This window comes from Aegilops tauschii, chromosome 7, assembly GCF_002575655.3.
Source record: "Aegilops tauschii subsp. strangulata cultivar AL8/78 chromosome 7, Aet v6.0, whole genome shotgun sequence".
In the NCBI taxonomy this organism is placed as follows: Eukaryota; Viridiplantae; Streptophyta; class Magnoliopsida; order Poales; family Poaceae; genus Aegilops; species Aegilops tauschii.
In genome coordinates this window covers 537,476,758-537,493,845 of record NC_053041.3, presented here as the reverse complement: position 1 = coordinate 537,493,845, position 17,088 = coordinate 537,476,758, and the positions used below count along the sequence as shown (strand labels likewise).

The window sequence follows — 17,088 nt, the reverse complement described above, 5'->3', positions numbered from 1 at the left end:
CTAATACAATTCCTATGGTTTCCTACAGGAAGTGAGAATCCAAGAAACAGAGGGTCTTGCTAGAGAGTTGGCGGAGAAAGAACAAGAACAACTTCAGTTGTATGGTTACATTGTGGTTAAAGAGAAAAAGATTGAAGCACATGGGTCGTCGCCAAGCCCGACGCAAACTCCAACGTCGCAACGCAAGAGGTCACTGGATTTTGGCAGTGTAGAAGACCATATGGAGTAGGCTCAATTGTTTTTCAACCAGTTTAAGCTTCAAAACAGGATTATTTTGTTGCAAACAAACTTTTTTTCTGTTTCACACTATGTTCGCAATTATGGTACAATTTATTCATGAGACAGTTCTTTGAACAACAATGCATGTGTTTTATGATCAATCATACAGTTGTTTCTGAGTTGTTTGTGAGATGGCATTGCATCTAAAGAAGTTTCCATCTATAAAACTTGTAAAAAATCATTTATGTTGTCTTTGTTGAAACTGTTTTTTCGTGCCTTTCATCTACACGTGTAATCATTATAGCCTACAAAACCATACAACGTCGCAAAACAATTTCCAGTTGGCATGGATGCTTGTCATGTTGGTACAAGGGTTTCAAAAAAAATTTGGGTCCATTTCAAGCATGCCGAAAAAATCCGTCTTCCCAGACGGAACATCCCCTGCTACCCGAACGGCTAAGTTGAATGACACCAATTTTTTCCATCAAGCGCGCAAGCACACCCCCGTGGGCTGCGTGAAATCTGAGCTAACCCCAAAACTTGCTGGTTTTGACGTCAAATAAGATAGAAATATCAAGGGAAGAAGATAGAAATAGCAAGCAAAACACAGATAACCAACAACATATCAAATAGACGGGTAGAAATCATAACATAGTTCGGATAGATAAAGTTCACGGTAGAACCAACAACATGATTTAATAGAAATATTTAAAAGATAAAAAACTTGCCCTAACATGCTAGGGCAAGTCAAGCTGACGAGACTGGGCCTTCACCACCATCTTCACTGCGCCTCCTCTCCAGTGCTCCTCTCCATCCCGTCCTCGCCGATGTAGTAGGGGAGGGTGTGCATACCGTCGTGGGTGGGGAAGACGCAGTCGAAGTTTGTGAAGATGTTGTGGGTTGTGAATGCGATGAATTCGCATCCACACCAAAACACCTTGCCGAGGAGGTAGTACGCATCAAATCTGTTGGTGAAGGTGACGGTGAGCCCTATCGGCGGAGACCAGGAGTTTGGACGCACTTCATCCAGTCGGAACATCACCGGCGAGCCCGCCGGGAGGTGGGCGAAGCCCGCACGGAGGAACCACTGGGCAAAGCCCCTTGCACCCCTCCAGCGTGAGAACGCCCACACGTGAAGCGTGCTCTCCACGACGACGCCGGCCGGATACTGTCTCTCCGGCACGGTCGGTGGGAGCCGATAGGTGGGGCCGTTGTACTGCATCCTCGCGGCTCGCTCAGAGAGTGCTCTGGGTTTGGGGAAGAAGAGAAGGGCGGCGCAAATGGATGTGTGCAGAAGGTGAGGGTTGGTGGTTTAAATAGGGAAAGGGGAAGGGAAGGGAACCTACCGCGCTTACGTTCAAACTAGCCGCGTCGAACGATCCATATGCCACTTTAATTGCCACGTTGAATAGATGCGGGTGGATCAAAAAAGTGTGAAACCAAGGCTTTAATTGCCATGTTGAATACATGCGGGTGGATCAAAAAAGTGTGAAACCAAGGTTTTAATTGCCACGTTGAATCGAAAAGTGTGAAAACAAGGTTTTAATCGCCTCGCTCGCATGCATGCACGTCCGCCACCCGCGCATGCAAACCCACGTCGCCGCCCTTCCCATGCATGCAGGCCTCAGGCGCAGACAACGAGATGGCCCAACGGTCCATCCAGCGACCCAGCGGGTGAGGCTGGCATGGGACGACTCACCCGAATTAGGCCCAAGCGAGCTTCGCGCCGGGCACATCCCAGGGGTGCAGGGAGTTTAGTCCCACCTCGCCGAGCGAGGGGAGCTAGCACCGGTTTATATAGCGGGCTAAGCTTTCCCTCTCAAGTTCCTTTCTAAAGCGGGCAGCACATTGCCTAACTGTCTCCGTCCCTGCCCTGTGGGGCCTACTTGCTACCTGTTTTCACAATCTGGCGGGCCTCTGCATCCTGGCCCAATAAATGATTGGGTTACTAGTCGTATGCAGGCCGTTGAATTGTGAAAGCGGGCAAGTAGGCGGGCTTTTTTTGTCTATTTCATTTTTTCCATTTGTCACCATTATTTCCATTGCAGCCTGCCCATCATGCTGCATTTTGGCAAGAACAAGCTAGAGTTGTACACACCCTGATTTAATGCTCAAAACGTCGGTCTATACCTCAAGGGGACATTGTAAAATAATTGTTTTCAAAAATTTCTTTCATAGACATGTTGCACACATGATCTCTTCCACAAACAAAACTAGGTTTCCAAGTTTTTGTATTTTTTTAAAAAAAAATTGAATTTATAATGCCCTCTAGACTGACTGCTGAAAACATCGGTCTATGCCTCAAGGGGGCATTGTAAAATAAATTTTTTTCAAAAATTTCTTTCATAGACATGTTTGGCACATGTGTGTCACCATGTACAAGAAAATTTGGGTGATTTGGAGGCGGTGGAAAAATTCACCTTTTTTCAAAACTGGCTTAAGTTAGACCAAATGGTCCCTCCGGAATGCGGGCATTTTTTCAACCACCTCCAAATCACCTCAATTTTGGCACACATGATCTCTTGCACAAACAAAGCTAGTTTTACAAGGTTTTACATTTTTTTGAATTTCTTATTAATTTATAATGCCCTCTAGACTGACTGGTCAAAACATCGGTCTATACCTCAAGGGGGCATTGTAAAGTATTATTTTTCCAAAATTTCTTTCATAGCCATGTTTGGCACATGTGGGTCACCATGTACAAGAAAATTTGGGTGATTTGGAGGTGGTGGAAAAAATCACGTATGTTCAAAAACTGGCTTAAGTTAGACCAAATGGCCCCTCCGGAATGCGGGCATTTTTTCGACCACCTCCAAATCACCTCAATTTTGGCACACATGATCTCTTGCACAAACAAAGCTAGTTTTCCAAGGTTTTACATTTTTTTGAATTTTTTATTAATTTATAATGCCCTCTAGACTGACTGGTCAAAACATCGGTCTATACCTCAAGGGGGCATTGTACAGTATTATTTTTCCAAAATTTCTTTCATAGCCATGTTTGGCACATGTGGGTCACCATGTACAAGAAAATTTGGGTGATTTGGAGGTGATGGAAAAAATCACGTATGTTCAAAAACTGGCTTTAAGTAGACCAAATGGCCCCTCCGGAATGCGGGCATTTTTTCGACCACCTCCAAATCACCTCAATTTTGGCACACATGATCTCTTGCACAAACAAAGCTAGTTTTCCAAGGTTTTACATTTTTTTGAATTTTTTATTAATTTATAATGCCCTCTAGACTGACTAGTCAAAACATCGGTCTATACCTCAAGGGGGCATTGTAAAGTATTATTTTTCCAAAATTTCTTTCATAGCCATGTTTGGCACATGTGGGTCACCATGTACAAGAAAATTTGGGTGATTTGGAGGTGGTGGAAAAAATCACGTATGTTCAAAGACTGGCTTAAGTTAAGACCAAATGGCCCCTCCGGAATGCGGGCATTTTTTCGACCACCTCCAAATCACCTCAGTTTTGGCACACATGATCTCTTGCACAAACAAAGCTAGTTTTCCAAGGTTTTACATTTTTTTGAATTTTTTATTAATTTATAATGCCCTCTAGACTGACTGGTCAAAACATCGGTCTATACCTCAAGGGGGCATTGTAAAGTATTATTTTTCCAAAATTTCTTTCATAGCCATGTTTGGCACATGTGGGTCACCATGTAAAAGAAAATTTGGGTGATTTGGAGGTGGTGGAAAAAATCACTTATGTTCAAAAACTGGCTTAAGTTAGCATCTTTCTTCGTAGCAGGATCAGGGGAAAGAATGGGAAAGACAATTTCACTATATTTCTTACCGGGAACAGGGCCTATCACAAGAATGTTTTTTTTATCGGGACGATAACTCTGAAAAGCAAGATTTCCTATCTTTTCTTTTAACTCAGGGGAAATACGATCGGGCGGCGCTAATTCGAATCCCTCGGGCAAAATAAGAACAGCACCTACATTCAACCCTCCCTTTTTCCATTAGCAAGAACTTGTTTCAATTGCATATCAAGACCAAATGGCCCCTCCGGAATGTGATGATTTTTTTCGACCACCTCCAAATCACCTCAGTTTTGGCACACATGATCTCTTGCAGAAACAAAGCTAGTTTTCCAAGGTTTATATTTTTTTGAATTTTTTATTAATTTATAATGCCCTCTAGACTGACTGGTCAAAACATCGGTCTATACCTCAAGGGGGCATTGTAAAGTATTATTTTTCCAAAAAAAAATTCATAGCCATGTTTGGCACATGTGGGTCACCATGTACAAGAAAATTTGGGTGATTTGGAGGTGGTGGAAAAAATCACGTATGTTCAAAAACTGGCTTAAGTTAGACCAAATGGCCCCTCCGGAATGCGATGATTTTTTCGACCACCTCCAAATCACCTCAGTTTTGGCACACATGATCTCTTGCACAAACAAAGCTAGTTTTCCAAGGTTTTATATTTTTTTGAATTTTTTATTAATTTATAATGCCCTCTAGACTGGCTGGTCAAAACATCGGTCTATAACTCTGGGGGGCATTGTAAAATATTCTTTTTCCAAAATTTCTTTGAAATTTCTAATGCCCTCTTATATTTGTTTATAATGCCCTCTTATATTTTCTTTGAAATTTATAATGCCCTCTTATATTTTCTTTCTATTTTTTTTCAATTTTTTTAATTTATAATGCCCTCTTATATTTGTTTTTTTTTAATGCCCTCTTATTTTTCTGTATTTTTTTATTTATAAAGTAAGGTTTCCAAGATGGCTAGGTTGGCCCATGCTTTTCCTTTTGTTTAATGCCTTCAGTTTATTTTTTTAATGCCCTCTTATATAACTTTATTAAAAATAAAGTAGATCTTATTTCAAATTCCTTTTTTTGCACACATTATTTTTAACTAGTTTTACATTACTCTTGTAAATTTACATTTAATTCCTTCACACTTTGATGATGGAATATTTGCTCTGTTATTGCAACATTGGTTCAAATGATGGAACATTTGATCTTTTTGCTTATTCAAATTACGCATTGATGGAATGTGTGAGGATGAACAATTATCAGTAACTTTACGAAACCCCTTGTAATATAATTCATGACAGCCAATTTGGAACATTGCCAGATTCAATATTTGGTATAATTGGCACATGCGCACAGCATGTTGCACTTGCGCACAGCATAGACAAGTGTTGCAGTATGTCTGAAGCAACACTGAAGCGCCATTTGTGATCATTGCACCATCGAAACAACAAGTAAACATGAAGGAAGGAAGCATTCACCACCAATAAAGTTAAGGCCAGACATATATAGATAGCATTAGGTACCAGGCAGTTCACAACAGATCCAGTTAAGACACACAATACATTACATTACATTAATAGAGGTAGTTTTTAACCAGTTCAGACCCAGATGCAGCTTTCCAAAAGTAAAACATCATCAAATATACTGATGATGAGTACGGCTTCCAGCTTCTGATGATCAGCATGATGTAGGACTAGAGGTTAGGGTTTCTCAGGACCTTCAGGAGGGCAGAATGCTCAGCCCTGATCTTGTACTCATCACTGGAGATCGATGTAGCCCGGCAATGTTCCATCAGATGCTCCAATAACCCAGACCTGGGCTTGGGCTTGCTGCAGAAGGGGCAGCGGTACTTTTCCGTCCTCCAGTTGTGGTACATACCAGGTCCTTGGGTCCTGATCTTCAACACCACCTTCTCTTCAAACGACTCGACGTTCCCCTCGTCCACATCATCTCCAGATTCATACTGCACACATTAATCACTGACATTAATACATTATGCATTCAAATACTATAAACACACTAACTCAATGCACAAATAACATTTCAACTAGGCCTTACCTCATACGGCTCATCTTCATCAGAGTCATATGGGTAGAACCCAGTCTTGTCCCACTTCCTCTTGTTGCCCACAACCACAAGATCCTCCTCCTCCTGCTATATTGTCAAACAAGCACATCAATTACAATGAATTGAATTGCAGTTCAAAGAATGTCATTACACACAAAATTGTGAATGTGAACCACATTGGTATGTTGCAAGTGACCAAATGCTTTCCTTATAAATACAGAATCTAAGCAATCAATCAACAGACAAATGCTTTCCTTCATAAATGCTAATGAAAATCCAAGCTGGATTCTTGAAATTCCCTGGATTAACCCAACACTTTTCTTTTGAGGGAATCCCCCCCCCCCACACACACACACTACTTAATGGAAACATATAGTATATTTTGTTGCTAGGATCCTGCCTTGGAATGTTTACTTCACTCTTTACATATAGTATATACTAATTACAGAAGCCAACTACAAATTTTAATATGCACAAATTACTGTTTTTGGGATAATGCAGCAAAGCTCCTACACATATTAACATAATGCAGTAGTTAATTAGGTACAACTTCAACTATAAATGCATACATCTCCAACAAACATCTAAAATTTCATTACTTACCTAAACAACAACAAATTATACTATATATGAATCTTGTATCATCTAAATCAATTCATTGGCACATCTTAATTAATGCATTCCAAATCAAATATGTTTCCATCTAGTATCATTGAACCACAGATCAAATCAAATAATCATAAATGTCAGCAGCATTGAACTACAGATCTAATAATCATATGACATCTATCTAACTTTAATTTCCCCCTTAAATAAGGTATTCAACCTCATACTAATTAAATTCTAACAAGCAAAAATTCAACTACTAATCTAATAAGCATCTGAAAAAACCCCAAGATGCTTTTATCTCTGAAGCAACGGCATTGCAGAGGATGTTCAATGCTGTCAATATCTCTGAAGCAACGACAAAATTCCACTACTAACACAAACTAAATAAGCATAGACTGCCCCTTCCCCTCGACCATGCTTCCCCTCTCCTTCAGAAGCCCCAATCCAACACAAAAAAATCCAGCCCTTGAGAAGCTCTTTTTGATTAACATGACAACACCCAGTACAAGAGCACATCCTTCACTATATTTACAACCAAACTAATGCACCATCTAATCACCTCACGTAGACAATTTCCAAAAACACAAGGCCATGCACAACCCATCTCATAGCCTCTGCCTGACAGGCATCAATCAAGCATCAAATAACTGCAACTATGACAACATGCATCAATCAAGCATCTAAGAATTGCAACTATGACAGCCATAATCCCTAGAACTAAGCATCCATTTAATTAATCATCAAGCCAAAGAACTAAAGCAGGCACCAACCCAAACCAATACAGAAGTATATATTTGACTCCAAACACCTAAAGAATTGCAAAAATTCCACTGCTAATCTAATAAGCATCTGAAAAAACCCCATCCCTCAATGTGGCTACTTCTAACCTAATCTAATAATCATATGTGGTCCACCATTCTTGCACGAATCAAATACGGAAAAACCCTAATGCAGAGAAAACCCTACCTCTAACAAATCTAACCAAACAAAGTTCTGGCCACAAACCCTACAATCTAAAAACTACCAACTAAAAGTTAGCCGCAGATACCTTCTGCTCCGCTTCCTCCTCGCCGGAGCCGGCCTCCACCTTCTCCACCTCGTGCGCCTCGCCAGAGCCCGCCCCCACCTTTCTGCGCCTCGCCAGAGCCCGCCTCCACCTTCTGCGCCTCGCCGGAGTTCGCCAGAGCGGGCGCATCTGGCTAGACGACGCCGCTGCGGCCCGCCCCCGCCTTCTCCAGATCTCCAGCGGAGGGAGCACCGCGCTGGACGCCGGCACGCCCCCTCACAAAGGTGCCCGCAGCGACCTGCCGCGCCTGCTCCACCAGATCTGCGCCCCAATCGGGGCGCTCGCCTCCTGCGTCCGCCATGGCGATGGAGAGGATGCGGTGACGGAGACGAGGAGGTTGGAGAGGAGAGGGAGTGGGGAGTGGAGAGTGGAGAGAGGGAGACGATTCGGCGGGGGGAAATGGTGGGCGATGCGGCCGGAGGTGGTTGCCATCCACATTTATATGATGGGACAGTTTTGGCAACTACCCGTGACACGTGCTGCCCCACGCGCGGGCGGCTTCACGCGTGCACGAAAGGCCGCCGTATACAAACAAATACGTATACGGACGGGCATACGTATACGGCCGGGCATACGACCTAACCGGGCCCGTATGGGCCTCCCAGGGCTCCTTGACGGCTATACGCGGGGGCAACAAAGACGATCGTGCCCCTCGTTATGAACCGTTTTTGGTTCATCCTGGCCGTCGACGTGTTTTTCCACCCCGCGTTCAACCCAGGGGGGGAGCACCGGAGCAGAAACGATGCAGCGGCGGGTTGAAGGTGAGGTGCCGCCAGCGACGAGACGCGTGTGCAGTGGCCGCAAAGATCCCCACGGACGGACGTCACCGGCGGGGCAGCAACGGGGACGAGAGGCCGAAGCATGGACGTGCAAGTTGGCATGCTGTGTGTTTTCCGGCCTTGATTAGCAGCCCCAAATCGCCGGCGAGGTGTGTGTCTTGGCCGATCGGGCGAGTCGGACGTGCTCACGATCGATTGATTGTCGTCCTTGTCGAAACGACAGCCGTAGCGTGCCTCGCCGGTACTTTTCCATTCTCCCATCGGCGGCGGCTTGGCTTGGCTTGGCTTGGCTTGGTAAAGGAAGAAAGGAACGAGGAGCTCCAGAAAAGACGTGGTCTTTGTTGCCCGGCGGCTTGGAATTGAGGGGGAAGAAAAAGCATTGATGAAGGAGATGAGGTGCGGTGCCGAGGGGCCGACGAGGTATGCGACCTGCCCGGCGAACGCCGTAGCTCCCCAAGGACGCCGGCCACATGCATGCATGCACGCACCTCGGAACGCATACTGGGCTGGTGCTGCCGCCAAAAGATGCGTCTTTTCTGTCCCGTCGCCCTCTACCACCTCGCCGCCGATATCGATGGCAGTGGCACGACCTTCACGGTTGACGTGGACGCTGACTCGGACGCGAGGAGACGAGATCACGCGCAGGTGAGGTGTGAGTTTGAGCGGGTACTCGATCGATTGCTTGGTGGAATCAACGTATGTACGATCCCGGCACTGATTGGAGATCTTGTTGCGGGCGACGGCGGGAGAGACGAAGAAGATCGATGAGTTGGCAGGGGTCGATTGAGGAGGTCCGCAACAGAGGTGAGGTGCTCCTCGCGGACGGACGCCGGCGGCGAGGCGTCAGCCACATGCACACGCACGTCGATCGGAACGTCGCGACAATCGAGGCTTGGACGTGCACTGGTCCTGCCACCAAAAAGATTTGCCCTCTGGCACCTCACCGCCGACGCTGGATGAACGTGGACCCCCGGAGAGGAAGGAGACGAAGTCGCAGGTGAGGTGGGAGTCGATTGCTTGCTGGAATCGACAGACGTACGATCCCGTGGCACTCATCGGGGAGTTAATTGCACAGAAGTACCACAATTGGGGCATCACATGCAGATTGGTACCACGATTGCTAATTTTTGCATGTGAGTACCATGATTGCTCCAGGTTTTTTCAAATAAGGCTAAAACGCGTATTTATACGTATTGACGCTCGATCCGACAGCTCGGGCCCACCCGTCAGGTGCCACGCTGGCCAATCGGCGCGTGCCCGCACGCTGACTAGGACGAGCCGGTGCGCTGCTGCTCTCCAACCCGGTCCGGTCGCACCAGCTCGCCCCCGCCGCACCTCGTCTCCTCACTCGCCGAACCCTAGTCTATGGCGTCGGCGACTCCGGCAGGCGGCGGCGAGGGCGTCCACGGCGGCGGTGAGATGCCATTCTGGCCTCCTAGCGGAACGGCTGGCGTCGACGGCGATGGCGGCGACGACTCCAGCTCCGCGTACTTACCGACGACGAGGAGGAGTCGATGTTACTCAGCATGGAGCAGCGGTTGCGGTTGGCGCAGCAGTGGGTGGCGAACCCTAGCAGCAGCCATCAGTTGACGCATGGACTTGGCGGCGTGCTGTAAGTACCCTTGTCCTCCTCCTGCTCTGGTTTATCCAATTGGAGATTTTTAGGGTTTGTTCATCTTCGTGTTTATCCAGTTGGGGATTAGGGTTTGTCCAATTGTAGTGACTAGTATAGGACAATTACAGTAACCTAGTAACTCAGTGTATTGCACTCTCAAATTAGTTCAATTACAGTAACAATTTGGGATTATGACCTTGTCTTTTTCCTTGATTTTGCTATTGTGCTGAAATAGTAAAGTACATTGTTCTGTACTGTAAATATTAGACTTACATGTTACTTTAGTAGCATTGTTCTGTGCTGAAATAGCATCTGTAATAGTAGAGTTAATAGTAAATATTAGACTTACAGGTTACTCTAAATTGTTCTGTACTGTACTGTTGCTCTCCAAATTAAGAGTAATTATAATGAATACATGAAATTTAATTTGTTCTGTAGTTTGGATGAAGACATTTGGCAAGTAAGGATCCATTTTGATGCAAGAGAACCATTGGAGATGAAGCTGTGTGGTTCAGATATTACTTATCTGAATTTGGTTGCAGTGATGGAAACCCAAGGATTTAATGCATATGATTGTTTGTATCACATTGAAAATCCATCTTTAGGAGAGAAAGGGCTGGATTTGGTAGACAGTCATGCAGAATTACAGAAGATAAAGAGGAAGATCCAGGACAAATTGGTGCTTGATTTGCTAGTCAGGGCTTGTCCACCCCCTGATACTGATTTTGAGTTGCAGCAATGTGAAATGCCAGAGTTGTCCACTGTGGTGTACCAAGAGCCTGTTGTTTTTGATCTGAGTGAGCCTCCTGTCTTAGCTGTTGATCAGCAAGGAGTAGTTTTTGAGAGTCAATGTAGCAACTCTAGCACACCTCATCCTGCTGGTGTTTGCACACAAGAAAGCAAGAATGCAACAGCCAAGTTGAAAGCAGTTTTGGAAGAAGAAGAAGAGGGATATCAAGGATTTGAGGCATATGAGGACAATGATGCTAATGCCTCTGATGAGGATGCTCAAATTGGAAATGACCATCATTACATGGGTGATGATGAAGATGTAGAGGTGGAAGAGGGAAAGAGACAGAGAGAGCTAGAAGTACAAGAGGAAGAATCAGATGATGAGCAATCAGAAGAGGAAGAAATGCTGCATTATGAGGGTGACACTGAAGTTGAGGACCCATTTGAGGTAGAGGAAGATAGGACTTTTGAAGAAGAAGAAGAAACTATAGTTGAACCTGTGAAGAAGAAGCAGAAGCTACCAGTTAGAAGAGGACCAACAACTAGGTCACATTGTAGTAAGCTACCAGAGGTTGAACCTGATTTCAGACCATCATCAGATGAAGAAGAGAAGGGGTTGTTGAGGGAGAGTGATGATGATGGTTTTGAGCCAGCCTCTTTTGTCCTACCAAAGAAAAGGAAGAGTAGGGCAAAGAAAAGGCCTGCTAGGAAGTGGTACAATGAGAAAATGGAGCAACCACATGAGCAACTATGTATGAAGTTGTGTTTTAGGGATCAGCATCAATTCAGAGATGCTTTGTTGAATTTGCACATCACTCAGGCTAGGAATTTTAAGTATCACAGGAATTCAGATCAGAGGATAATTGTTGAGTGTCCAGATAAACAATGCCAGTTCTTTATGGTGGCAGCAGTTATAAAAGGGGAGAAAACCTTTGTAATTAAGAAGATGAGACTAGAGCACACTTGCCCTAGTACCACTGAGACCACCAGGGTTAGTGCTAAGTGGCTAGCACGGAAATATGAGCATCTCTTTAGATCTGATATAACTACTGGTATTCAGACAATAATTGATGCATGCATGGAAAAATATGGTGTAGATGTGCCCAAGTGCATGGCATATAGGGCAAAGAACATAGCTATTGAAGCTGTCTTAGGAGATCACAAGAAGCAATATCCTAGGCTTAAAGACTATGCTCAGACTGTCATGGACACAAACCCTGGGAGTAGAGTAATAGTCACTACTGTTACTCCAGTACCAAATGCAAAAATACCCCACCCAGGCCCAAGATTCCATGCCATGTTCTTTTGCCTGAATGGAGCAAGGGAGGGGTTTCTCAATGGGTGTAGGCCATTCATTGGTTAGTTCCTGAACCTTGTGCACCATTTACATATTGTAGAGTACTCCATATTGTATATCACTTGAATGTATTTAATGTTTGGAAATGTTGATTATGCAGGTGTTGATGGATGCTTCATTAAGCTCACTACAGGAGCTCAACTCCTTGCTGCCACTGGTAGAGATGGCAACAACAACATATATCCACTGGCATTTGGCATAGTTGGACAAGAGGACACACCTAGTTGGTGTTGGTTTCTACACCAACTGAAAATTTGCCTAGGTGGAGAAGTGGGCAAGTTTGGACCTTGTACTATAATGTCGGATAGACAAAAGGTATGTGTTTGCACATTTCATTTTGTTTTGCACAAGTGTTAACAGTAGCTAAGAGTTTCATTGGTGCATATTTATTTACCTTGTAGCTTAGACTTGTTAAATTGTTTGTGTTAGGGGTTATTGAATGCAGTGAATGTTGTCTTTCCAAATTGCAACCAAAGATTCTGCCTTAGGCATTTATATGCAAATTTCCAAAATGCTGGGTTTAGGGGTGAAGATATTAAGAAGTGTATGGATAATGCTAGCTATGCCTACAATGAACACAAATTTAATATTGCAATGAATGATCTTAGAGCTGAAAGTGAGGAAGCTCGGGAGTGGCTTACTGCAATACCAAAAAAAACATGGGCAAGGCATGCATTTGACACAAACTGCAAGACTGACTTGGTAGTGAACAACTTGTCTGAGGTGTTCAACAAGTACATTCTATATGTTAGGAGAAAACCTATAAGGACAATGTGTGATGGGATAAAAGATAAGCAGATGGTGAGGTGGCATAGGAACAGAGAGAGTGTAAAGGCAGCAAGATGGGATATAACACCTCATTACAGTGAGAAGCTAGAGGTTGAGAAGGAGAGGGCCAGATATTGCAAGCCAATACAGGCAGGGGTCAACTTATGGCAAGTTACAAGTGGGCAGCAAACACATGCTGTCAACCTGGAACTTGAGACTTATGGATGCAGGAAGTGGGACCTTAGTGGCATACCTTGCAACCATGCCATCTCTGCAATAAACAAGGCTAAAAGGAAACCAAAGGATTATGTCAGCAAATTCTTCAAGAAAGATTTTTATGCTGCAGCTTATGAACCAATGATCTTTCCTGTGCCTGGTGAGCATGATTGGACAAGGACCCCTGGTCCAGACATAGAACCACCTGCATTCAAAATCAAGAGAGGAAGAAAGAAAGAAAAGAGGATCAAGGGCAAATTTGAAGTACCAAAGCCAAAAGACACTTCAAGAATGGGGACCATAACATGTGGCAATTGTGGTCTCCAAGGGCATAGGTACACAAACTGTCTTAAACAGTTGGAGCCTGAGCTAGCTTTGAGGAAGAATAAGCATGTGGTAATAATTTTTCACCTTGAAATATACAAATCTTTCCTTTATTTCTTGTACATTTCTTTCTAGCATTATTAACTGTTTTCCTTTTCTTTGTAAGGCTACTCCAAGTAACTCACAGCCAAGAGCTGCTGGTCCTTCTACTACAACAACAGCAAGACAGCCAAGAGCTGCTGCCAGAGGAGCTGCCAGAGGAAGAGGAGCTGCTACTTCTACTACACCACCAGCATCTGGAAGAGGAAGAGGAAGAGGAGCTGGTACTTCTACTACACCACCACCATCTGGAAGAGGAGCTGGCAGAGGAAGAGGAGCTGGAAGAGGTGCTCCAAGGCCATTCAGTGCCCCCAGGCAATATGCTGACATTCCTACTGATGGTACACACACTGGATGGATGTCCTACTTCACTGCTAGCAGAGGAAGAGGAGCCATGTAATTTGAAATGATGTGGTGTTATTTTGGTTGAACTTGATGCTCATGTTGATGTGTTGTCGCCACTTGAGGTGGTTATCTGAATGTGGAACTTGAGGTGGTTATTGTAATGTTGAACTTGAGGTGGAGTACCAGTATTTGCAAAGCAGTAACACATTTTCAGTTACTTGTTTCAAATCAGTACCAATACTGCTGCTAGTTGTTGCATGTCAGTACCAATATTGGGGCATCACATAACATGCAGTACCACATTTGGGGATTCTGACATGTGGGACAGGTACCTCTCCTACTATTAAAGTGACAGCACAAGATCTCAGATTTGGGAACGAAACTAGGGTTCGTCCACGCAGTGTCCATTTGGAGCGCAGCAAAGGAGAAGAAGGAGAAATCTCAGCGTGGAGGCGCTGACTGGGGCCGGCGGTGGAGAGAGAGATGTCGTGGTCATCCAGTGCCGGGTCCGCTCCCGGATTTCGTCGAGCTGCAGGAAGGAGGGGAGGAGGCGCGCTCGCCGTGCGCTACCGCGAGCTCCCAATGGCATACGAGCCTCCAGTGATGTGCCACTGCTCACCTCCGAGGAAGGCGCCAAGATGGATCTCCTGGAGCAGGCAGAACCCTGGTAGGAGGTACTATAGCTGCGTGGATGCTATGGTGAGTGTTGTTTTTTTCCTAATTTCCTTCCTTTTTCTTCTGTGCAATAGTATGTGAAATGATATATTTTTGGAAATTTGTTTCTGCATCTTAATAGCATGGTGGCTGTGGATTTGTGCAATGGCATGATGATCCATTGCCCACATTCTGGAGTGAGCTCATTGGGGATCTACGTGATGAAGTATGGAGGCTTAAAGGTGCAACTGTTGCTAGATCTGAAGATCAATTTCCAATGCTGACTCCAAGCGAAGATGATGGCACAAGGGAGGCCATGTTTCTGTCTCTGCAAACTCAACTCAGAGAGAAGAATGCAGAGATTGTAGGGATTTGGGCCAAATTTCACAATGTGTTGTTTCTTTTCACTATATTTGTGCTTGGGTTAGTTGCAGGCAAGATATTAAGTTAGTTAGTTGGTTTAGTTGCAGCCAATCTAAATGCAATGTACTGTCTGGTTTAGTTGCTCTAGTTTAAGCCAAGTTGTAATGGATCAAGTGGTAATGGATCAGTGAAGTTACCTTCTACATAATCAGCATATCCATACATAATAAGAAACTGATCACATTAGTTTCTGGAGTTCAACTCATTATAGCCATACATAACCACAATACATAGAGGAGTTCAACTTCAAATGCATAGTTCATCCTTTTCTCACAAAAGGATGAATAGCATAACTACTACATACATACACAGCCATAGTTCACCATTAGTACAAGCATACAGTACACAACCTTAGTTCCTAGATGCTAGGTCATTACACAACCATCATTCCCAAAAGGTCAGCAATGCCACTAATCTCATTTTCATCTTCTTCACTTCTCCAAGATGGCCTGAATCCCCCTGAACTTCTCCTTCAACTTTTCATTCTGAAACTCTAACTGCCACTTCTCTTCAATATGCTTTTCATTTCCCTTAAGCAGATCAGCAACCTGAAGCTTCAAGTCTAGCTTCTGTTGGGTGAGCTTCTCCTGACACTTTGTTAGCTCTGCATTCTTCAGCTCCAAATTCATACTAGCTTCAGTAAGCACTTGCTTCTCTTTCATTTTGTTCAACTTCAAGTTCTGAATGACTGTTGCTTGAGCTCTTGTCAGGTTGAGCAGCAGCTCATACTTCAGAGTAAGTTTCTGGGTCTCTTCATCTTTCTTTGCCATCTCACTTGCCATCTGTGCCTTCATATCATCAATCAGTTCTTTTCTTACCTCCTGCTGATATGTAATGGCAGACTGCAGATGTCTGAAATCCACCACCTTATCTTCCTGGAAGTTCATCAGCTCATGCACATCTTGGACTAGCTTGTCATAGTTGGCATCCAGCTTGTTCTTCTCTTCTGTCAGATGGTGGATAGTGAAAGAACTTTCAAGATTGTCATTCACCCTAGCAGTTTTGGCATCTTCAACCATTGCCCATAGCTTCAACAATGCATTCTGCATTGTTGGGGGCCACTGGTGATCAACCCATTCAACAAAGCCACAATTGCTACCTGCCTGCAAAAACAACAACAACACCAACACAGTTCATACAACAAGTAATTACAAAAGATAACTGCAGTTGCCAAAAAGAATATCTAAATTTAGCATCAGACCACTACATTTAACAAGAGGAGCAACCACTTGAGTAGCTGACTGACTAGGTTAGTTGTCATTTTTAAGCTACTCTAGTACCACTATTAACCAAAATTACTATGCCATTGTACTCCAGCAAAATATACTCATGCTTGACCTAAATAAGCTACTCTAATGCCACTATGAACCAAAATGTTGACAGCAAGGAGAGTACTCCAGCAAACAGAGTTCAATATGGCACTGACAAAGTAAGAAAAAAAATCACTATGCCTACAATCCATACCGGCTGTGCACATGCTAAAAACCGCCTGCCTGTGTTTGTTCCTTCAAAGGCAACAAGCCTCTCAGATGCCATGTCGTGCTTCTCACATGGAGACATCACATCCAGCTCAAGCCCCTTGTAATCTGGATCTTCAAGGCTGAAAGGGACCTGCAGAAGCTCGCACAAAGAGAATGGGCAAATCAAAACCTACCAAAATCAACCAAATCAAGAAATCCCAAATCTGTAACCCTAACCCTAAACTCACTGTAGTGACCTCGTTGAGACCGTCTGTGGAGGAAGAATGCATGTACGGGAGGCTAGACTGGTCGTCGCTGCTTTCGTCCTCCAAAACCATGGCGTCGGCGGGGCGGGGCGGCGGCCGGCAGTCGGGACGCAGGCGGCGGCGACGGAGGAAACGAGTGAGGAGAGGAGGAGGGGAGGGGAATGGTGCGGCGGGGGCGAGCTGGTGCGACCGGACCGGGTTGGAGAGCAGCAACGCACCGGCTCGTCCTAGTCAGCGCGCGGGCACGCGCCGATTGGCCAGCGTGGCACCTGACGGGTGGGCCCGAGCTGTCGGATCGAGCGTCAATACGTATAAA

General features: G+C 44.7%; 2 protein-coding genes across 2 annotated transcripts; one reads left to right on the top strand and one right to left on the bottom strand.

Annotated features, from left to right (window-relative positions):
• Positions 1-10,446: 10,446 nt before the first annotated feature.
• On the top strand, positions 10,447-12,877 carry LOC120969533 (uncharacterized). The gene is made up of 2 exons (XM_073502886.1): positions 10,447-12,218; positions 12,318-12,877. Exons 1-2 carry the CDS (start codon positions 10,544-10,546, stop codon positions 12,572-12,574), a joined length of 1,932 nt encoding a protein of 643 aa, XP_073358987.1. The 5' UTR covers positions 10,447-10,543; the 3' UTR covers positions 12,575-12,877.
• Positions 12,878-14,683: 1,806 nt separating this feature from the next.
• Positions 14,684-16,597, bottom strand: LOC109785183 (uncharacterized). The gene is made up of 2 exons (XM_045231530.2): positions 16,511-16,597; positions 14,684-16,149 (listed from the first exon to the last, which is right to left on the bottom strand). Exons 1-2 carry the CDS (start codon positions 16,580-16,582, stop codon positions 15,478-15,480), a joined length of 744 nt encoding a protein of 247 aa, XP_045087465.2. The 5' UTR covers positions 16,583-16,597; the 3' UTR covers positions 14,684-15,477.
• Positions 16,598-17,088: the final 491 nt, after the last annotated feature.

Bases quoted from the DNA above. Each gene is read 5' to 3' on its own strand.
- LOC120969533 (XM_073502886.1), top strand. From the start codon at position 10,544: ATGAAATTTAATTTGTTCTGTAGTTTGGATGAAGACATTTGGCAAGTA. The intron at 12,219-12,317 runs GTTAGTTCCTGA...TTGATTATGCAG, and splicing joins TGGGTGTAGGCCATTCATTG to GTGTTGATGGATGCTTCATT.
- LOC109785183 (XM_045231530.2), bottom strand. From the start codon at position 16,582: ATGGCATCTGAGAGGCTTGTTGCCTTTGAAGGAACAAACACAGGCAGG. The intron at 16,150-16,510 runs GTATGGATTGTA...TTGTTTTTGCAG, and splicing joins TTTTAGCATGTGCACAGCCG to GCAGGTAGCAATTGTGGCTT.